General features: G+C 45.2%; 1 protein-coding gene across 1 annotated transcript in view; it reads right to left on the minus strand.

The window, feature by feature from the left end:
• CEP170B (centrosomal protein 170B) overlaps positions 1 to 24,345 on the minus strand; it is a 155,210-nt gene that overhangs the window by 92,938 nt on the left and 37,927 nt on the right. The window contains exons 5-6 of the mRNA XM_030214678.1: positions 17,133 to 17,191; positions 12,764 to 12,899 (exon numbers count right to left, since the gene is read on the minus strand). Coding sequence (XP_030070538.1) covers positions 12,764 to 12,899; positions 17,133 to 17,191 — 195 coding nt within the window. The remainder of the gene's footprint in view (positions 1 to 12,763; positions 12,900 to 17,132; positions 17,192 to 24,345) is intronic.

Here is a 24,345-nt window from a genome sequence, read left to right on the forward strand (position 1 = left end):
GACGTGTGTTTCATCCCTCTCCTTTACACTTCTAGCTCGCTCAGAACCAGAGCTGCTACCTGCAGATTTTATATCCACCAACCACACCTAGCCTGGTGTTTGCACTGATAGCCCTCTGGCTCCTTCTGGAGCCCTGTAGTCATGAGTCCTGAATCCAGCCACTAGGTATCACTCTTAAGCAACCAGCACAACTCCCTCTGCCTCCCCTTCCCTCCCCAAGGGTATAAGCACTGCCTTTGCAGCATACGGAGCAGACCTGGGCAGCAGAGATTAAGCCAGGGACCTGATGCTTGCTGCTACACAGCACTCGCTATAGGAGCTACCATTAGGGAAAGGGGAAAGGGAAATGGGACTGGATAAACCACCTTTCTGAGGTTTTTGCAACTACATTCAAACGGTTTACATATATTATTACTACTACTACTACTTATCATTCAGGTACTTATTTTGTACCAGGGGCAATGGAGGGTTAAGTGACTTGCCCAGAGTTACAAGGAGCTGCAGTGGGAATTGAACTCAGTTCCCCAGGATCAAAGTCCACTGCACTAAGCTACTCCTCCACTCCACTGTGAGTATACTATTTCCACTAAGAAATTAATATTATGATCTGCTGGCATTAAAGCCAATCAGCAACAGGACACGTTTTCGTATCCTGTTCAAACTTCTTCTACTAACCTATAAATGTACTCACTCTGCTGCTCCCCAGTATCTCTCCACACTCGTCCTTCCCTACACCCCTTCCCGTGCACTCCGCTCCATGGATAAATCCTTCTTATCTGCTCCCTTCTCCACTACTGCCAACTCCAGACTTCGCGCCTTCTGTCTCGCTGCACCCTACGCCTGGAATAAACTTCCTGAGCCCCTACGTCTTGCCTCATCCTTGGCCACCTTTAAATCTAGACTGAAAACCCACCTCTTTAACATTGCTTTTGACTCGTAACCACTTGTAACCACTCGCCTCCACCTACCCTCCTCTCTTCCTTCCCGTTCACATTAATTGATTTGATTTGCTTACAATCTAATAGACAAAAAATAAAGTAAGCTCTTTGAGCAGGGACTGTCTTTCTTCTATGTTTGTGCAGCGCTGCGTACGCCTTGTAGCGCTATAGAAATGCTAAATAGTAGTAAATGCTAAACAGTAGTAGTAGCAGCAAACATTTCTGTCTGCCAAGTGCCACAAGTGAACACTTAAGAGGACAACTGAAACCAGTGGTTTTCATTCTGGCCAAAACCAAAAAATGTCATGTTAGCCCCTCCCCCCCAGGCAAAAGACAGGTACCTGAGGGCTGCTACAAATTCCCCTTGGGCCCCTCCAGCATCAGTGGGCCCTCCCCAGACCTACCTTAACAAGCCCTGGTAACACTATTAGTTTAAAATGGCCACCGAGACTGCCATGGGAGGTCCCAGTAGCCATACCGGAGACTTCTCTTGCTCATGCCAGTGCCAATCTCAATATGGCTGCTGGGTCCTCCCATGACAGTCTCGGCAGCCGTTTTAAAGCAGCACCAAGCTTCTTTCCTGCTCCCAAAATAGGCCACTAGACCACCAGGGCTTGGTTAAGGGCCTACTGATGGTTTCGGGGGGGGGGGGGGGGGGGGGCAAGAGTTTTGGTTTAAGCCAAAACGGTCGGCCTTTACACAAGCTTGTTTAGGTTATTTTACAGCAGGGGGGCTATGTGAAAAGTCCAAAAAAGCACCCATTTCATGCAGACAACAGACCCCTAGCCAAAACCAGAACCGAACACCACAAGAGATCACAACTGCCATTCTTTTGCTGCAGCTACCAGGGGCAGGAGTGAGTGGGGTTCACTCCTGCCCAGATTGCCCAATGGACAACCAGGGAGTGTAAGGCAGGGTCGGGAGGAGGGGGTCTACTGAGACATGGGAGGGGCCAAGGTGGGGCCCAAACCTTATTATAGGGTGGGGAGTGGGGTTGGGAGACGATATTCCATTTTCGCAAGTCCTAGCTAACATTCAGCTGGGGCCCACATTAAGAGCCGATGGCCTGAATCCCCCCCCCCCCCCCCCCCCCCCCCACCGCCCAATATTCAGTGCCGGTGCTCCAATTCACATGCTTAGCGATATTCTATAAGTCGCGTCTAGCCATTTAAGCCAGTGAAGAGCTAAGTGTCTGCGCCTAAATCTAGGCATGCTCCCCCGATTTCTATAATCATGCATGTAGATGTGATTAATGGCCACGACATACCCGCAGTCCTCCCATGACCGTATCCCCCCTTTGGCTGCATGCGTGGGAATTCATTTGTGCCGCCTTTTAGAATATGCCTAAAAACAAGTGCACGTAAATTCCAATTATACCCAGTGTTGATAATTGGTCGTTATCGGCTTCTTAATCTAGTAGCACACGTAAATTGGCCACGCGCACAAATTATGCGCGCTACTCTGCAAGCCATATATAGGGCTAATTTTTCTGCACATATGCCAATATACTCATTTAAAGTGTCACTTATAAAGCCACCCATGCATTCTTGTACATAACTCGGGTGTAGACATGTTTGGGGTAGAGTCATAATTTACATAAAGTCTTTATAAATGACATGTATTTGAACAAATTTACACCAGCTCCCAAGCTGATGACAACATATGTGGTTTCATTCTAGTTGTGATCTCTACAGCTTTTATGGGGCAATTTTATAAAGACACTAGTAAAAAAGCCCCGTTTCTGATGCAAATGAAACGGGGGCTAGCAAGGTTTTCTTCTGTGTGCATGTGGGAGTGTGTGTGTCCCTGCCCTCTGCCCCTTCCCCTGTGCTGTCTGTCCCCTCTGCTCTCTGTCCCCTCCCCCCTTGGAGTCGAGTCCTTCAGTGTTAAGTTTCCTGCTGTGCTGTGTTTGTGTTACAGAGATAGTGAGGGCTTCTGCCCTCTCTCCCCTCCCCCCTCTGAGTCCTTCACTGTTACAGAGAGAGCGATTTGATTTCGTGCTTTGCTGTGTTTTCCTTCACTGTTTGTGTTACAGAGAGAGCGAGGGCGGGGCAGACACTCATGGGGAAACCGGATATCTCTCCCCCTTCACACTTCCGGCTGGAGGCTTCATAGAACGTTGGTGGTGCCTTTTATATAGAGAGATATGGATGTCTACTTGCAGGGGCATTTTCGAAAGAGAAAGGCGTCCATCTTTAGACACAAATCGGGAGATGGGCGTCCTTCTCTCAGGGTCGCCCAAATCAGCATAATCTAAAACCGATTTTGGGCGTCCTCAACTGCTTTCCGTCGCGGGGCCGACCAAAGTTCACGGGGGCGTGCTGGCAGCGTAGCGAAGGAGGGACGGGGGCATGGTTAAGAGATGGCCGTCCTCAGCCGATAATGGAAAAAAGAAGGGCGTCCTTGACGAGCATTTGGCCTACTTAAATTGGTCCCTTTTTTTATGACCAAGCCTCGAAAAGGTGCCCTAACTGACCAGATGCCCTCCCTTTACTCCCCCAGAGGTCACTAACCTCCTTCCACCCTAAAAAAAATTAAAAAACATTTTTTCCAGCCTCTATGCCAGCCTCAAATGTCATACCAAGCTCCATCACAGCAGTATGCAGGTCCCTAGAGCAGTTTTTAGTGGGTGCAGTGCACTTCAGGCAGGCGGACCGAGGCCCATTACACCCCCCCTACCTGTTACACTTGTGGTGGTAAATGGGAGCCCTCCAAAACCCACTGTACCCACATGTAGGTGCCCCCCCCCTCCTTCATCCCTAAGGGCTATGGTAGTGGTGTACAGTTGTGGGGAGCTCAGCATCCAAGGTAAGGGAGCTATGCACCTGGGAGCAATTTGTGAAGTCCACTGCAGTGCCCCCTAGGGTGCCCAGTTGGTGTCCTGGCATATGAGGAAGACCAGTGCACTACGAATGCTGGCTCCTCCCACGACCAAAGGGCTTTAATTTGGTCGTTTTTGAGATAGGTGTCCTCTGTTTCCATTATCGGCGAAAACCGAGGTCGCCCATCTCTAAGGTAGACCTAAATGTTGAGATTTAGGCGTCCCCGACCGTACTATCAAAACAAAAGATGGCCGCCCATCTTGTTTCCATAATACAGGATGCCCCGTCCCTTCGCAGGGACGTCCTCACAGATGGGCGCCCTTAGAGATGGCCGTCCCCATTCGATTATGCCCCTCTTAGCCTCCTCCCAACAGAAGCCACCTATTAAAGAATTAGTCTCTACACTAGTTAAATATTTTCTGTTTAAAAAGGGACCTGTGTAGGTCATGTACTTAGAACATCTTTATCCTTTATTTTTAAAGCCAACGTTGGAAAAGCATTATAAAACTCCTATTTCAAGGGAAAAGGCACATACACGGTTTCAAACAATGAACATAAAAAGAAAAGCAATATACATAACCATACAGAACACAGCATGTATACCCATACATCAATGTACAATCATTCAGAAATGAAGTATCATTAAAAAGGATAATAACTTTGAACCCAAGGGTTCCTTTTACAAAGCTGTGCTAGGAATTTAATTCTGCACCGGAATTGCTATGGGCTTCGTCCCATTTGCCATGCCGGAATCACTAGTGCAGCACTGTAAAAAGGAGCCCTTGTTTTTGTTCTGTTAAATCTGATGTAGATAAAACTAATTCAAAAGGTTCTGAAATCTTTTAAAATCTGACAAGCGATCCAGCAGTTTCAGCTATCTTAGGGGATCCTTTTACTAAGCCAAAGTAGCATTTTTAGCTCGTGGTAGAAATCAGCTGGCGGTAAATGGGCTGACCCATAGGAATATAATGGGCGTCTCCGCGGTCACTGCCAGCTGATTTCTACCGCAAGCTAAAAATGCTTCTGTGGCTTAGTAAAAGGACCCCTTAGTTTCATACTTAGAAATCAAACACAAAGAATTCCACCAGAATGTGAAAGAAACTAACTGCACTATAGTATAAGTTCTAATGCAATCAGTTAAGCTACCAATTTTCTACACAATAACTAATTTACTCTTTTTCCTTTTCTGCTTCTAGGTTTGGAGAAGGGTGTAGGCCCAACAGCCGTTACCAAATTAGACACCACGTCAGCCTAGTCGCCACCCAAATTCAGGCAGGCTGATGTTTCCTATAGGTGTGTATAGCATCTTCATAAGACATCGTAACAGTACTGCTGCACCGAAACCCTCTAAAATATGCACACTGAATCACTGCTGAGCCATTCACCAGATACTGATCATAAATGGACAAGATACCTCTCTAATTGTGGGCCTCATTCGCCTCTCCTCTGAGACATTGCTGAGCCCATAAGGCTGTAGCAATGAGATTCGCATAAGCCCACTGGGAGACTCTGACAACTATTCATTTAAAACAAAAAGCACTACGTGGTCAAACTCACTCACTTTCGTAGCCCTAGAGGAAGCAGAGGTGAACATTGTAAGCCACATTGAGCCTGTAAATAGGTGGGAAAATGTGGGATACAAATGCAGCAAATAAATAAATGATTATTCGGACAGGCCTGCAAATACAACTATTTGCTATGCAGAGCTGCAGAAAATGTTGGACATGAGACAGAATAGAGACAACTAAGATGAAAATGAGCATTAAATGGAGGAATTTTGGGCTTGCCCTGACCTGTAAACGACATTAGCTGCCTCATCATCCCTTTTTGGACAGACCGAGTCACTCAGAAAAGGGAAGTGAACTACATCGTTTTATCGTTTATTACTTTGCAAGCAAGCCAAAGATGCTTATAACTAAAAAATTAAAAACCCAGAAGGAAAAAAACCTCCATATTTAAAAAGGAAAGAACTCATCGGCAGGGAGAAAGTACAATCTCACCACACAACGAAGAGACAGCAAAATTTCTTACTCTTAATGCAGGAACCCGTCAGAGTGGATTCTTGGCTCAAAAAGCTTGACAAGTCATCTCTCCTGAAGTCATTTCTCCTGCATGCTTTTTGAGCTAAGTACCCAATCCAAAGTTTTTGAATTTTGTGCCCTGTTGGATTCAGACATTAGCGAATATAAGAAATGTGTGTCGCTGTTTGATGCTATTCAACATTGAAGGGTTGTGACAAGCTGCACATAGACAGTTTGATTTAATTCACACAGTAATTGTTTTACCATTGGGAAGGTTTTTTTAATCCAATGGTGAAGAACAGATCATTGTGATCGTTTTTAGCTCTATAGATCGGGTGATCTGGAGCTCTTTGAGGCTTTTTCCTTCCTTTTATGTACATTGTTGTCGTTTATACATAGTTCCATGGATTTTTTCTTTGAGGGAGTACTGAGTACCGGCACCTTTTCCATTGTCTGCTACAATTGACCCATGGGCCCCAAGTTTTAATGAAAGAGCTCAGGCTCTACACACCAATTCAGTGTTGTCATAGATCCTGTGACTGGTTGCAGGGGACCTGGCTATTGTGCGGTGGGACCCTCAGTGATCACCCCACCCCTAAAGGGTGGCCTGGTATTTGAGTACCGGCACCTTTTTCGCTAGAAAAAATACACTGCATAGTTCTGAAATTACAGTGGGTCATTTTTTTATTCTTGTTTTTCATTATTTGATTTGACTTCATGTCCTTTTGAATTGGGATTGAAAAAAAAAAAAAGGGCAGAAGACAGGGTGGACTCCCACCTAGCTCTGGACGGAGGAGGTACAACAAGCCTATCATCTGCTAGGGATCTCAGGGTACAAGATGGTGTGTAAGAGATGCAAGGTACGAAGGAGCTGATGTACAGAGACTCTTATGTATCAGCGTAAGGATCTTAAATTTGTCTCTGAATTCCATCAGAAGTCAATGGAGACACGTCAAAAGTGGTTTAACTCTATCATAGCGATCAGCCCGGCAAATAATCCAAGCCACATATATGGTAAATTGCTCTTACATCATGACCCGAGAATACAAGCAGAAGAAACCAGAAAGCTTACCCACACTTTTCTTCACCACATCAACTTACTAAACTGCGTAGGCGCCTACACGGGCCCAACGCACGTCAATTTGTAGCTACCGCCATGGCCTGGGCGGTAATTTAGTTTTTTTTTTTTTTTTTTTTTAACACGCGTCCACTACATGCGCCGGAAAATAATGTTTATTTTCCTGCGAGCAGTGGAAACTGGGCGGTAATCGTCATTCTACGCGTGTAGACGATTACCACATGGTTACTGGGTGAGACCTTACCGCTAAGTCAATGGCTGGCGGTAAGGTCTCAGACCCAAAATGGACGCGTGCCAATTTTTATTTTGCCGCATATCCATTTTCAGCAAAAATTATAAAAAGACATTTTTTACAGGCACGCTGAAAAATGGATCTACACGCGCACGCCCAAAACGCGCACCTACACTAGCACAGCCCATTTTTCAGCGCACCCTAGTAAAAGGAGCCCTAAAATACTTATCTGCCCCCGTTGTATAGGATTCAATGGGAAAACCCCCAGCAGTGTGGCTGAGGGGAGATATGATAGCTGTCTATAAAATGCTAAGTGGAGTGGAATGGGTAAATATAAACTGCTGACTTTTTCAAAAAAGTACAAAGACTATGGGATATGCCATTAAATTACCTTTAAAACAAACAAATTGAAGAAAATATTTTTTCACTGAAGGCCAAATCTGCCAGGGGGTGAATCTATTCCTGTGTATGGAGCACATATTATATTTTAAGGCACTGTGACAAAACTGCATTACCCCAGTTCAACTGTACTAGAAAGCTTGGATTCTCAGCTATCCAGATATACGTGTACAGAAATATCTTCATGCAGACCGGGAGTCCTATTTTTCTGCTTCTGATCTTCTGAGAGCTGCTGTAACTGATCACCCATCAAATTCTTCACTGACCACCCCCAATCCTTTTGGGTTTCTGCTAGAGGGTTAAGGAGCACAGTTCTAAAAGCCCACGGCAGAATTCTGAATCACATTTTCAACTAGGCGTTTCAGAAATTCAAAGTAACTTGTGATGAAGCGAAGCAAAGCAAAACATTATCTCTTAAAAGCAGTTGCTCAGTCAGAGGTCACATGTCAAGACATCAGCATGTATGGAATGAAGGAAAAGGCTGGGAGGGAGGGAGCCATGTAAGGATGCCAGGGTACCTATTCCTCACAGTTATGTATTTTTTGCTACTTCCTGCAGAACAATCCCAGCTATGACCAACTTGTTTAAGATGCAGTATGGGAAGCTAAAAATAGAGCATGAAGAATTTAAAGAAACCTTAAATTATGGGTGACCTGCAAACTGTTCATTTTGAGCAAGGAGATAGTTTAAGAGATCAAAAGGGGAAAATAAAGGATTTCCTTAGGACAGTTTTAAAAAAAACAGACAGACACAGGAGAGCAATATGATGATTCAAGATACTTGGCATAAAGTTCCACAGTCAGTCATTCACATTTATGCCAAATTCAACTTTGGGCAGCAGTAATGTGAAAAAAAGGCAACATGGAACCACCAAGCTGTTGGTCTCTGTGCAGGCCACTTATCTGAAAGCAAACACACTTGCTCTTTTGGAGGCGTGCATAGTGCTATATTTTAGACATCATGGACCAGATTCTATAGATGGTGCCTGAAAAAAATCTGCGCCGAAAATATTTCTGCCTAAGCGTATTCTGTAAACTGTGCCTAGATTTAGGTGTAGTTTGTAGAATATGCCTAGCGGCCATGCCTGCGCCTTATTCTAGGTGTGCCATTTACGCCAAGTAACACTTGGTGTAAATACCAGTGCCTAAGTTAGGAACGGAGCAGGCATATTCTATAACCGTGCACGTAGATTTTCAGAATGCCCATGGCCCATCCGTGGCCACGCCTCCTTTTTGGCAACGTGTATTAGAATTTATGCACACCACTTTACAGAATACGCCTAGCAAGTTTTGCATGTAAAGTCTAATTAATACCAATTAGTATCAATAATTGCTTAAGTGGCAATTATCGGCAGATTGGCTTAAGTAATTAAACTGCGCACAAAAATCCAGAATACGACCAGATTTGTGAGCACAATTTAGGTCGCGCTATACAGAATCCAGGGGCATACGTTTGTTAAGGGGAAGGGTGAAGAGTATATAAGTGCCACACTCATTATGAAAGCAGTGGTTCCAGATGTTTTTCAGTTGAGGAATTGAGGATTTGAACCTATAACTTTCCAACTCCAAATTATGGATCCCACCCCTAAGCTAGTGGAAGAACAGTAGCTGGCTACTCATTTCCTTCCCTTTTATTATTATGCTAAACTGTTATTGGGGGGGGGGGAGGGGGCACATTTCTACCTGCTGGAATGTTGAAACAGCCAAGCTCGAGGGGGAAACTTTACTTTTTCCGTTGTGCCAGTGGGAACATATCCTTGGTATCTAACTTTATCACAGTGCATTATTATGAAGTTCAAACCATTAAAAGCATGGAGCAGACATTAATCTACAAATATTAGCAAGACATAACTGCAGCAGAAGAAACTTCTATTACTATACAAGGAAACTGGGTCAGCCTGTGCTCCGAGGCAGATATCCAAAGTGTCTGGAAGTTCCAGTAAGCCTTTTCCCAGTCTACAACCAGCAAAAGCAAAAAAAAAACAAAAAAAAAAACCCCAAAAAACCTAACTCTCTGGAAGCAGAAATGAAAAAAACAAAAGCTATTTATAAAAATAGCACACAGGTCAGTTATGTTAGAAAATCTGAAAAATAATCACACATCTCAGAACTACCAACTGACAGCATAAAATGAGCACATAGGGGCCTGCCCCTATGATTCTGACCACTATGCCAACGTGTTGGGTCACAGGTCATGTATTCAGACCCACAGAGAGAGGGAAAATAAAAAAAGAAGTCAGGTGGTGTTACCGTAAGAGCCCTGACTCAGGCAGGCACACTAGCTTAGGAGGAAAAGAAGCACAGAACACTGAGAGAGAGTATAAGACCACACTCTCTCCCAGTGGCGTAGCTACAGGTGGGCCTGGGTGGGCTACAGCCCACCCAATTTGAACTCAGGCCCACCCAAAACTGTGGCACTCTTGCTGTGGCTGGTGGGAATCCTTCTCCTCAGGCAGCCAATACTCTTCCAAATGGCATCTGGCACCACACACCGGCCCCTCTGCACATGCTCAGCTGTCACCCATGCGTCCGCTCAAGTTAAGTGCTGCCAGCTGCTGTTTGGAAGGAGGAGGAAATCTTCAGCTGGTGCAGTTTGGGAATCCCCACTAGCTCAGGTATTTAATATTTTGTGTTTGAGGGTAGGGAGAGAGGCAGAATGCAGAGCGTAGGGGGACCAGGAGGGGCTCAATTCCATGCCCATCCATTTTGGCCTCTGGCCCACCCAGAATTGGCTGTCTGGCTACGCCCCTGCTCCCTCCCTCTCCAGAAGTTACATCTGAGACATCTAATGCAGTTTGTCACCACAAATTCACTGCAATTATACCACACTGCTACTGTGAGGAGCTGTATCTCCCAGAACACATGAATTTCACAACAAGAACAAAGAAAAAAGGGTATTGTGCTTCAGTGTAAAGAAATGGGTACATGAGGCAATAACAGTTATTAAGGTGTGAAGCCCTTGAATTTTTTAATACCAGTTGCAATCCAGTGGGATCAACTTTTATAAAAAGAACAGATTATGTTTCTCCTTTCCCTGCAAAGAAATGGCTGCTCTCTCGCACATTCAAGCTAACCTTACATGTTTCACTATGAATCACTGCCTCGCCCACACCTGAGATCATTCAGTTCTGTTCCAGCACAGGTTAAAGCTTTTTATCTAAGAGCAACCAAAGTTCACTCAACTGAGGCAGAACTGCAAATGCTCAAACTGAATCTGCATGACAAACCTACGAACCCGCAGCAAACATGACTACAGGTCCTCTCTGCTAACATCTACTTCCCCAACGAGCAAAAAGAGAAAATACTATTTACATAGTAACATAGCAAACGATGGCAGATAAAGACCTGTACGGTCCATCCAGTCTGCCCAACAATATAAACTCACTGTACATGGTATGCGATACTTTATACCCGAGTTTGATTTGTCCTTGCCTTTCGCAGGGCACAGACCGCAGAAGTCTGCCCAGTACTGGTTTTGCTTCCCGATTACCAGTGTTGCTAAGATTCCGTGGATCTATTCCTTCTATACAGGATTCCTTTGTTTTTATCCCACGAATGTTTGAATTTCATTACTGTTTTCATCTCCACCACCTCCCACAGGAGCGCATTCCATGTATCCACCACCCTCTCCGTTAAAAAATACTTCCCGACATTGCTCCTGAGTCTGCCCACCCTTCAACCCCCAGATTCTATAAAAGGTCACTCATATTTGGGCACGATCCCGAGTTGTGCATGCAACTACTTAATGAGCCATTAACACTCTAAATTAGCTGCTATCAATTACTGGCATCAATTTGGAGTTGTTCTATGAAGAACCATGCCTAAATTCTCTCACGCACACCTAAAAAGGGGCATGGCCACTGCAGGGGCATAGGAGGGGAACAGGCATTCCCAAAAGTTATGAGCAGTGTTAAAGAACTGGACGTCAGGATTTATACCTGGTTTCAGCAGGCTGGCGCTTAATTTATGTCACAGGAATAGGCGCTATGCTCTATTCTATAAAAAGGTGCTTTTCCCAGATTATAAAACAGTGCTGAGCGAGGATTTTCCCAGCACCCAAATTTACTAACCTAGCTCATAACGTGCACACGCTCCCCCAAATTCTATATACGGCGCTAAAAATCACATGTGCAAATTTGGGAACGCGCCCAATTTGCATGCACAACTAAAAAAGCCAATTAGCATTGATAATTGGCTATCAATTATCAGTGCTAATTGGCATTAAAATGTATGCGCACAATTTTAGGCACTGCGGATCTGCACATCAATTTTACGTGAAACTCCAAAAAGGGGGCCCGACCACAGGAGGATCGGGGGCGTTACAGAACAAGGGGACCTGTGCCTAATTTAGACAGGGTTTAGTTGGTGTCAGAGGCTTAGCAGACTTCAGCGGGAGGGGTGTCCAGAGCCCGAGGTAAGGGGGCACATTTTAGTCCCCCCCCTGCCGCCGCCACCACCAACTTTGACTCCCCCCCTGCCGACAACCCTCTCGACCCCTCCCTCCCATCGCCAACCTGCCGTTGCCTACCTTTGCTGGCGGGGGGACCCGAACCCCCACCAGTCGAGGTCCTCTTCTTCCAATGCAAGGCTTCATTCTGTTTCTGAGTCTGACGGTCAGACTCAGAAACAGAACGAAGCCTTGTGCCGGAAGAAGAGGACCTCGGCTGGCGGGGGTTGGGGTCCCCCACCAGCAAAGGTAGGCGACAGTGGGTCGTCGGCAGGGGGGTCCAGGGCCAAATCTATGGGGGCCCAGGCCCCCGTGTCCCACGTATCTACGCCACTGGTTGGTGTAAATCCTCATGCCTAAAGTTAGGCGCAGATCCCGGCGCTAAACACTAGTCTATAAATGGTGCCTAACTTTTTACACTGTTTATAGAATAGAGCTTAGCGTGGGCTTTTTTTCAGCGCCACTGGGTCCTACCCCACTGCATGCTATATGTGTGAATGAACTATATCAGTTTTATTTTCATTAAGTGCACTTAGCACCCCAATTTACACAACCTAAATCAAAGGGTGCATTCTACATAAATACAAAATTTCCACACGTTATATGGATGTGCGTGTTATACACATGGGAATGCTATATATGTGGTATTATGTAGCATGCCCATGTGTATATCACGCAATACCATACAATCCTTGTACATTCTTAATTTACAACAAAAATAAAAACACTAAGGAACCCAGTTTAAAAGATGACCCAGTGTTTTGATGACATCAGAGATGTTGGAGGCACATGAAAGCCTCTCGTATAACTGGTTTGCTCAGAAATACCTGTGGCTGTTTTTTTCTCTTTCTCCAGCTTGGCTTGCGGGGACTCGGTGTAAGTGCCGTGTTCCAGGGCTGTCTCCACCCTTTTCGGGGTTGGTCCTTTCAGACTCATCTGAAGTTGGCTGGTGTACTTTTCATGCTGCAAGACAAAACAGTGGCTAGAATACAAAGTCAGGAAGGAACGAAACTTGCCAGTCTTTGCTGGATAGATCTGCACTGAACCCTCAGTTTGTGCCGAGCATCTTTTTTTTTTTTTTGGACACTGTATGAAACATGATCTCAGATTTTCTTCAAAGAGCGTAAAGTGCCCATCAGCACAGCTGTCTGTAGCAGGCATAAATCGTCATTTCTTTCATGTGCCTTCTGCAGCTGATCTTGGTCCATAACCCAAGACAAGCTCCTTGAGGTAGAAAGGAAGAAAATCATATTGAGGTGGCCTCATCAAAGCCCAAGTGAGACCCCTGAAATCCACAATCAGTGTGCTCCATTTCACAGGACCATGTACTATCTGCCTTTCTTTAACCTTTTAAAATTTCAGATTGGGATAAAGGGGGCAACACATGCCAGAATTCTTGGTAAGTTGTGGCCAGAAAACTTAGATTTAAGATACCTGTGTGCTCTCAAAAGCTCGACATTGGACAATTCTGTGGGGTCAAAGAAAATAATTTTGTTTTCTCCTGGACCAATAACAGTACCAGAACTCTATCCCAGAACCCTAGATCTCATAGTGCTGGAGTGAGTAACACCAATATTCTCCAACACTAAGAGAGATCCACCATCAAACATACACCAGCTGAGAAATTTCCACAAAGAGATGAAGCCACAGCGGTTAAGCCAGTAAACATATTACCAATTGCTTTAAGAAGCAATTGTCATACATGTCTTCGAAACAGCTGCAATGAAAGCTCAGGGATCTGTTATTCTCAATCCGCTCTGTGGACAGTGCAAAATTAAAATCCTTCCTAAGAGATCAGAGTGTGCACATCAAGCTAGGTTTATAGCCCGCCACGCATACTGCACACAGAGAAAGTCAAAGGTACCCTGTCCGGCCCAGCAAAACTCAATATGTCAACCACACATCTGTACATCAAGGCTCCGGAGCAAACACAAGCTGCATACAACCTATTAAGGCTGCATATCGTGTCTGTCTTGTACTTTAGAATAAAAAGGTACCTGGATGGATCCCAACCCCTTCTCCCCCCCCCCCCCCCCCCCCCCCTGCCCATTTCAAAACTCCTTTGCAAGACTAAAGGGTCAGTTGTTTGTTCTGTACTCAGTCTATGGGCTGCTCTGAAGAAGATCAACACATCAATACTCCTACACACCCATTGATTCATACTAATACAGGCTGCCCATGTCAAGCATCAGCCACCTTGGGCAGGAGGAAAAAGAGATGAGTGTCTGATTTGTTACAAGTGCTAAAGAAATGTACAAATTTCCTCTTTCCTTTAAGACAAGGGTTCTTAACCTGGAGTGCAAGAAGAGTTAAAGGGTGACCAAAACTGGGTTTTTTGGTTTTGGCCGAATCAAATCTGAAGCCAAAATTCACCACAGTTTCATTCCAAACCGAAACCGGTAAGACATGCCCTTCCCACCCCTACAATAGAAAGCAGCCGCCCATCTACCACCCATAGGCCCTCCTTAGGTCTGGTGGCCTAGTCGTGACAGAAACTATCTCCAGCCACTCCTGCTCATGCCGGCCCCGCATTCAAAATAGCTGATAAGACTGCCACGAGAGGATGCAGCAACCATTTTGAATGTGGAATTGGCATGGGCAGGAGTAACTGGGGGGATCGCTCCTGCCTCAACTAGGCCACTGGACCACCAGTGCTTTTAAGGTAGGCCTGGGGAGGGGCTACAGTTGGTGGAAAGGTGGCAGGCAGAGAGTGATTGCCCCTTTTGGTTGGGGGGGGGGGGGGAGTTTTCTTCTCAGCCAAAAAATGTACCAACATTTATGGCCGAAACCAAAACATAGCTGAATCTGAAGAGGTCAAATGGGGTGCTAAGAAGAGTCTTGAAATCTGAGGCCATTTACTGAACATTCCTAGACAGAGTGAAGACAGTTATTAGGACAGTTATTGGTTGTTTAACTGTGTACTACTGTAATTTTAGTGACCTGTTAGTAGTTAGAACTATTAGCAGCTAACAGCGACATATATAGCTGTCAGTAGTTATTACTGGACACATGGTTTACAAAGGGGGTGCAAGGGTTTCATTAATCAGTTAAAGGGGTAGAGGAAGCAAAAAAGATTAAGAACCCCTACTTTAACATGACGTGTTTTACACAGCCTGGGCACTCCATTCAATAAATTCTTTGACATCAGCATCACACGTGGTTGCGTTTCTGTCTGCGTGCCAGCCATACTGCAAATCAAACTTTATACATCACAGGGAGATTGGAGATGTGGGCAGCAGATTTAAGTACAACTTCCCCCTAGGAAGGCTGGTTAAAAAAAAAAAATAAAGTAACCCCACTAAATCCCCTTGTATAAAAGCAGAAACAAACCGCAAATAGCTATAAACAGCCATAAATTTGTGGCATTAAAACATGCCCCCCCCCCCCCCCATCATTTACTAAGCTGCGCTAGCGGCTGCAGTGCACTAATGCTGACACAGCCCATTCACTCTGAACTGGCTGTGTTGGCATTGTCGCATGGCTTAGTAAACGGGAGGGGGGGGGAGAGGAGGAATGGTGAGTGGAGGAGTGGTCTAGTGGTTAGGGTGGTGGACTTTGGTCCTGGGGAACTGAGCAACTGAGTTCGATTCCCGGCACAGGCAGCTCCTTGTGATTCTGGGCAAGTCACTTAACCCTCCATTGCCCGCCGCATTGAGCCTGCCATGAGTGGGAAAGCGCGGGGTACAAATGTAACAAAAATAAAAAATAAAAATTTTGCGTTAGCACACTTAACCCATGTCTCTTCATGACGTGGGGCTGTTGGGGAAGGAGAGACAGCTGAAATGTGAAATGCTATCTTGAAAGAAAACCTGATCAGATTAGGTTTTTGGTTTTTTTTTGGTTGGATACATGGAGGGGCATTTTCAACATGACATCTAAATCCAATCTGGGCTATTTTTCACAAAACGTCTAAAAATCCAGTAGCGAACATGGCCATTTTTAAACCAGAAAAACATCCAACTTTTTGTTTTGAAAACGGACATTTGCTAGATATTTTTACGCTCAGCGAGTCTATCTTTCAGGATCATTTTTTGGGGGGGAAAAAAAGAAATGTCCACGGGAAAAACACACAAAAGAAGCCATTGGAATGTCTGGGGGGGGGGGGGGGACACTCTTTGTGGACTGGTCACACAGACATTGTGGCAAAGAAGGTGCTGAAGTGGACTTCACATAAAAGGACCCAGGTACACATCTCACCGTTACCCCCTTATATTGTATGGGAGACCCACCAAAAATCTACTGAATTCAACTGTATACCACTATGATAGCCCTTATGTCTGCAGGTGTCACCTATATGAAGATACATTAGGTTTTTGTGGGGTTTGGAGGGCTCACACTTTCCACCACAAGTGTACCAGAGTGGGATATGGGCCTGGATTATCTACTCTACAGTCCACTGGTGAATCCAGAAACCTGCTTTCTGTTGTAATAGGACTGGCCATAACATCTGAAGGTGTCATAGAGGCTGGTATGTACTGCTTCTTTCACAGTAAAATGCCTTAATCCCTGCAGTGGTCACCTTTTTGTGACTTCAGCGTGATTGAAAAAAGCCTAGACCAAAACATCTACCTTTTAGCCCTGGTCATTTCTGCTTTTTCCATTATTGCAGAAAAACATCCAAGTCCCATCCCCAATACTCCCCCTTGTGATTTGGAAACGCTGCATAGAAAAATGTCTCAAATCCAAGTTTTGAAAAAATGTCCAAATGCCACTTTATGCTGTTTTTGAGACGTTTTTCTCTTTTGAAAAATGAGGCCCAAAATATCCCAGTTTGACAGTTTCTTGGTAAGAGAATAGCTGCTGCTAACATGATTCTTCCTGCAAAGTGTTGGACACAGGTCAAACTATTCCTGAAAGACTTCCTTTTAAAAGAGAAAGCACCAAGGCGCAGGCCTCTAAAGGTCCCAGAGTTTTTCAAACAGGAAGAAATGCTGCAGTGGATCATTTGTTAGTTATCCTGAATTAACCAGAGAATGGTCAGCTTCTGGCACCGCAGGTTCTCTAAGGGGGAGGGGCTCTCCTGCCTAACTAGGTACTGCCAAGGAACACAAGTCCATTTAAGGAGCAATTAAATCACGCAAGAGTAAATAGCAGCTAATAATCTCAGCTAACAACACCTGCTTTCTCCAAGTTCTTATTCAAGAGTCATTTTGGCAAAGAATGTCTTCCCAGAACATGTAGCATGCTGTTACTCACCTTTAAGGCCTCTTCAGGGACTTTGTGCTGAATCTGTTCCAATACATACATATTAGCATGTAACGCCTGAGTTAAGGAATGGGAAAACACAGCACAATAGCAAAACTGAACCTGTTCATTAGCAAAAAAATCAGGACAGTGCTGGGCAAGAACCAAACTGTGCCGGTTCAGCGACAGGTATGTATGTTTGTTTAGGGTGGAAGGGTCCCCAATTCAATCAGAATCAATATGGGAGTCTAATGCCATGTATATTCCTTTACAACTACCTGGGAATTTCCCCCCTCCCCCTCCCCCTCCTCCCTCCCCATACACACTCTGGTCCCAGTCTTATCACAGCAAGGGTCCTGAAGTTGTGAGCCATGGAACAGGTCTGCCTCTGACCTGCAATCATAGCTCCAACTGAAGGCATCAGGTGTCGCCCTTTATGTAATCACATGACCCTCTCCCCTCAGAGGATATGAACACTGCCTGCACAGAACACCAACTCCAGCAGATCGGAGTTACAGAAAACCCAAACCAGGAATCAAATTACTACACACATGGAAGCATAGGCGGTCAGTGGCCCAACTGTTTGGGGAGGCTAAAGGGGCGGGGTTAGGGGTGGGGCTTACATCCATAATTGTCTGACAACACAGATAAAAATAAGTAAAAATAAGTCACAATTAATACCTTTTATTAAATTTAGATATTAAAGATGTATCATATGTCAAAGAATAAAGTGGTTGCTCAAAGCATGTACTAACCACAATTGCTCAACTGCAAAACACTATGCACAAATTTGTGCAAAAACACACTCATAAACCTTACTTGTACCATAACACTGGGCAGACCCTAATGAACCAATATACCACCCATACGGAAAATGCAGACCGTGAACAATATGAAACAAGGGATCATAATATCACAATTCTCATGTAGAGCCACAAAACACCCTTTTAGGGCGGAAAGTGTTCACAATGAGCTCCTTTTATGAACGACTATATGTAGATCCTTCAAGAGGTAGTGTGTCATGATTCAGGCTCTAAAACCCTTTCTACCTCAGTAAGGCCAATACACAATCTCTCCACTGCAAAACACTATACACAAACTTGTGCAAAAACACACTCATAACCTTACCAAACCATAACAGTACTAATTCCAAGGACAGGACGAGCTACAACCTTATGTGTGGAAAGGCAGCACTGTAATTACACCAGGCTCTAAAACACCAGTGCACAACCTAATGAAACAAAAAAAAACCCCAAAAAGGGCTGCAAATACTACACGCTAGCAGAATACTGCACCTTGATCACACATAAAACACACATGACACAACAGATATGAAGGCAAAATACTGAGCTGCAGCAATACTAGAAAAATTGAAACTTGCATGCAAAACATCACAGATGTACATTTCCAAAAGCTGACATATTCCAGTTAATAAATTCTGAATACTTTTTTCTACCTTTGCTGTCTGATCATTTAGTTTTTCTATTCGCTTTGGTCGCAGTGTCTTCTTTACATTTGATATTTTTTCACTCACCATGTCCACCATCCTCCTGTGTCCTTATGTTCTCTCCCCCTGCCCTCCCCTCTTCTCATCCATGTCCAGCAATTTCCTCTCTCCCCTCCATCCATCCATTTTATTTATTTATTACATTTGTACCCCGCACTTTCCCACACATGGCAGGCTCAATGCGGCTTACATAGTAACAATATAAAAAAAATTACAAGTCATAAGAAGAATATACAATTTGTGGTAAACGTAAATATTTCACCAGTCCTTCGAACACATAGGGAAAAGAGAACAAGCTGGACTGCTACAAAAGCCTACACAGAAAGCATATTCTAACAAAACACCCCATCTTGGTCATGTGGAAAATATGAATAAAGTCTCATCAAAAACAGAAACAATGACCCCAAAGTAGACAAAGAAATGTGCAGGCAAAATCATAAATTGTGCAGAATACAAAAGTATTAGATATGCTGCCCATTCAGATTCCCAAAGCTGACCTATTCACAGCACTAAACCACTGTGTGAAAATGGATTAGGAACCTGGGAGTATTTTAAAGATGATCCTGAGCCTTTCCTTCTGTTTTAAAGCCTTTTTATTCCCATCCTGTTGCCATTTTAAATAAGATAAAATCCCACACCACTATCTTCATGCTAAATCAAACTGTGAGATTTTAAAAATATGTTAAATTGTCCAAAAACGTGAGATGGCTTTGGGCATGAACTGAAGGACTTTAGGCAAAACCAATGCTTTTTGTACATGAACTAGGGGCCCTTTCACTATGTCCTGATGTCCAGCAATTTCCTCTCTCCCCTCCCCTCCAGCAATCTGTTCTCTCCCATCCCATCCATGACTCCAATTCTCCCTGCCCTCCCTCAGCTCCCCGAGTCCTCTCCGTTCCCCCCACAGCCCACAAGTGTGTTGAACCTGTCCTTTTTCTTTCAGTAGCAGCGAGCGACGTGAAGGCACTGCGAGCTCGCCAGCTTCAAGTTCTCCCTTTCCTCTTCACACAGTGTCCGTCCTGCCTTCGCGGAAACAGGAAATACGTCATCGTAAAGGCGCCGGCGGGACGGACACTGTGTGAAGAGGAAAGGGAGAACTTGAAGCTGGCGAGCTCGCAGTGCCTTCACGTCACTCGCTGCTACTGAAAGAAAAAGGACAGGTTCAACACTCTTGCGTGGGGGGAGTGCACAACGGAGGAGGAGGGAGGGAGAAGCGGAGGAGGGCTGCCGGTCAGGCGAGCCGAGGGCGGGAAGGAGGCGCGCTGCGCGGGGACAGCTGGGCTGGGGAGGGGACAGCTGATTGGCCCAATCTAATTAGTGCCAATAATTGCTTGTTAAACAAATTCCCACTAATTGGTTCGTAATTCAATTAAATTGTGCGCCCAAATCAGAACCGTGCCTAATCTTATGCATACAATGTTTTTGCGACCTTTATAGAATCAGGGGGAATGTGTGTCAATGCCAAAAATCCAGCTATGCGCTGTTCCATAAACACATGCATGTCTTGCATAGTATGTAATTTATAGGTGGTCACACCCATGGGCGGAGTCTAGGCAAGGTTGTGCACACATAACTTACAGAATACTACAAGTTATACGCATATCTGCAGCAACTGGGCACAAGCATTTTCTCGAGCTAGTATTCCGCAAAGGGAACTCAGCACAGAACAACCTTTACAGAATGCTAGCTTGGTGCGCATTTTGCGCCTACGTTTGGGTGTGAGCATTTAGAAAGGTAAATCGCAGTATTCTATAATGCCCCCGAGTCGCCCAAGCCCCTCCCATGGCCACACCCCCTTTGAAATTTAGGCGCTCATGTTAGAAAATAGGGTGTAGGGCAGATCCGAGCTTAACTCCTAATTGCTGCAAATTAAGAACTTATTAACAGCAGTTTACGTGTGGGACTGTGATCTGCAGTGGAGTAGCTATGGGAGGCCATGGGAGCCTGGGCCCCCAGTTTGGCTGGCGGGGGTCCCCAGCTCCCACCAGCTGAAGTGTTTGTCCTGCACTGGTCTCGCCACATTGCCTGTTCTGCTCCTCTCAGTCGCGCCATGCACGCTCATTTCAATGAAACTGAGCATGCGTGAGTTTGCGCATGCTCAGTTTCATTAAAATTAGCGAGCATTGCGCGACTGAAGAGCAGAGCAGACAATGCAAGAGTAACATGGGACAAACGCTTCAGCTGGTGGGGGTTGGGAACCCCTGCCAGCCAAGGTACCATCATGAAGCTGCAGTAATTGCAGCAGAGGGGGGCGGGCAAAAATGTGTCCCCCCCCCGTCAAGTTCTGGCTACGCCCCAGGTGATCTGTGCCCAAATCTGCACACCCAACTTTGGGTGACCTATACAGAATCTAGCAAACTCAAGATTATCTACGGTGAAGTCCCAGGATACATGACGGACCTCATTGATCTACCAACCAGAAACAGAACCGGATCATCACGAACATACCTAAACCTCCACTACCCAAACTGCAAAGGACTCAAATACAAAGCAAACTATGCATCCAGCTTCTCCTATATAAGCACACGACTATGGAACGCACTGCCAAAAGCTGTGAAAACAATCTATGACCATCTAAACTTCAGGAAATCACTAAAAACCAACCTGTTCAATAAGGCTTACCTCACCGACCCAACATAAAGGCCCAAACTCCAACACAGCAAAACCAAAGATCGTACCGGACATTTCATAACCGTTCCTATCTTCGACCCTAATTGTACCTGAAACATATCTACCTTAGTGACCACAACATCACCTTGTGTTTGTTCCTCTACGACTTGGTGAATGCCTTAACGGTACCATGTAAGCCACATTGAGCCTGCAAATAGGTGGGAAAATGTGGGACACAAATGTGACAAACAAATAAATAGAGTGAGGTGCAAACGGGAATTAAAAAAACAAACACTAGACTATAGAATCCTAGGTGGGAAATGCTTTGTAAGAAGAATAAATGACAAAACAGACTTGAATTGAATGGAGTGCCACAGTTTAATGCCACACCCTCATACGACAAGGCCACACACGTTGCTTTTCTCATCTCAAACCCAAACCAGACAAGGCAGGACTGTCTGGATGACACACGAGGAAGAAAAACCTGCTTTTGTTTGTCCATACATAGGAAATCCAATTGCCCAGAGGGTGATGCTCTCTACAATCATTGAGCATAGGGTAGATTTTTAATTCTAACTTCAACCATTCCATGTTAATGCAGCCTCTGCATCGGGCATTGCCTTAATCCCATAGAAAGGCACACGCGTTCTGAAACATAGCTGTTCATGTAAGGACACTCAAGCTTCCACACTGCTGCAAGAGAGGAATCAGATTTTGCTATCTTCATTTTTTCTTCAACATTAAACATTTTCAGGTGTGATAATTTGGGTAGGACAAAGAGGCTACGAGGTGTATTTTCAAAGCACTTAGACTTACAAAATGACGTGGAGGGGCATAATCGAAAGGGACGCCAAGTTATGCTGAGAATGTCCTCACAAAACATCCCGGTGGAGGGGCTGGGAAACCCGTTTTATCGAAACAAGATGGACGTCCATCTTTCGTTTCGATAATACGATCGGGGACACCTAAATCTTGACATTTAGGTCGTCCTTAGAGATGGTCATCCCTAGACTTGGTTGTTTCTGATTTTCAGCGATAATGGAAACCAAGGATGCCCATCTCAGAAACGACCAAATGCAAGCCTTTTGGTCATGGGAGGAGCCAGCATTCATAGTACACTGGTCCCCCTGACATGCCAGGACACTAACCGGGCACCCTAGGTGGCACTGCAGTGGACTTCACAAATTGCTCCCAGGTACATACAGTGGGGGAAATAAGTATTTGATCCCTTGCTGATTTTGTAAGTTTGCCCACTGACAAAGACATGAGCAGCCCATAATTGAAGGGTAGGTTATTGGTAACAGTGAGAGATAGCACATCACAAATTAAATCCGGAAAATCACATTGTGGAAAGTATATGAATTTATTTGCATTCTGCAGAGGGAAATAAGTATTTGATCCCCCACCAACCAGTAAGAGATCTGGCCCCTACAGACCAGGTAGATGCTCCAAATCAACTCGTTACCTGCATGACAGACAGCTGTCGGCAATGGTCACCTGTATGAAAGACACCTGTCCACAGACTCAGTGAATCAGTCAGACTCTAACCTCTACAAAATGGCCAAGAGCAAGGAGCTGTCTAAGGATGTCAGGGACAAGATCATACACCTGCACAAGGCTGGAATGGGCTACAAAACCATCAGTAAGACGCTGGGCGAGAAGGAGACAACTGTTGGTGCCATAGTAAGAAAATGGAAGAAGTACAAAATGACTGTCAATCGACAAAGATCTGGGGCTCCACGCAAAATCTCACCTCATGGGGTATCCTTGATCATGAGGAAGGTTAGAAATCAGCCTACAACTACAAGGGGGGAACTTGTCAATGATCTCAAGGCAGCTGGGACCACTGTCACCACGAAAACCATTGGTAACACATTACGACATAACGGATTGCAATCCTGCAGTGCCCGCAAGGTCCCCCTGCTCCGGAAGGCACATGTGACGGCCCGTCTGAAGTTTGCCAGTGAACACCTGGATGATGCCGAGAGTGATTGGGAGAAGGTGCTGTGGTCAGATGAGACAAAAATTGAGCTCTTTGGCATGAACTCAACTCGCCGTGTTTGGAGGAAGAGAAATGCTGCCTATGACCCAAAGAACACCGTCCCCACTGTCAAGCATGGAGGTGGAAATGTTATGTTTTGGGGGTGTTTCTCTGCTAAGGGCACAGGACTACTTCACCGCATCAATGGGAGAATGGATGGGGCCATGTACCATACAATTCTGAGTGACAACCTCCTTCCCTCCGCCAGGGCCTTAAAAATGGGTCGTGGCTGGGTCTTCCAGCACGACAATGACCCAAAACATACAGCCAAGGCAACAAAGGAGTGGCTCAGGAAGAAGCACATTAGGGTCATGGAGTGGCCTAGCCAGTCACCAGACCTTAATCCCATTGAAAACTTATGGAGGGAGCTGAAGCTGCGAGTTGCCAAGCGACAGCCCAGAACTCTTAATGATTTAGAGATGATCTGCAAAGAGGAGTGGACCAAAATTCCTCCTGACATGTGTGCAAACCTCATCATCAACTACAGAAGACGTCTGACCGCTGTGCTTGCCAACAAGGGTTTTGCCACCAAGTATTAGGTCTTGTTTGCCAGAGGGATTAAATACTTATTTCCCTCTGCAGAATGCAAATAAATTCATATACTTTCCACAATGTGATTTTCCGGATTTAATTTGTGATGTGCTATCTCTCACTGTTACCAATAACCTACCCTTCAATTATGGGCTGCTCATGTCTTTGTCAGTGGGCAAACTTACAAAATCAGCAAGGGATCAAATACTTATTTCCCCCACTGTAGCTCCCTTACCTTGTGTGCTGAGCCCCCCAAAACCCACTACCCACAACTGTACACCACTACCATAGCCCTTAGGGGTGAAGGGGGGCACCTAGATGTGGATACAGTGGGTTTGTGGTGGGTTTTGGAGGGCTCACATTTACCACCACAAGTGTAACAGCTAAGGGTGGGGGGGGGGAGGATGGGGCTGGGTCCACCTGCCTGAAATGCACTGCACCCACTAAAACTGCTCAACAGACCTGCATACTGCTGTCATGGAGCTGAGTATGACATTTGAAGCTAGCACAAAAAATTTTTAAAGATGTTTTTTGAG

Source organism: Microcaecilia unicolor, chromosome 9 (assembly GCF_901765095.1).
Source record: "Microcaecilia unicolor chromosome 9, aMicUni1.1, whole genome shotgun sequence".
Classification (NCBI taxonomy): Eukaryota; Metazoa; Chordata; class Amphibia; order Gymnophiona; family Siphonopidae; genus Microcaecilia; species Microcaecilia unicolor.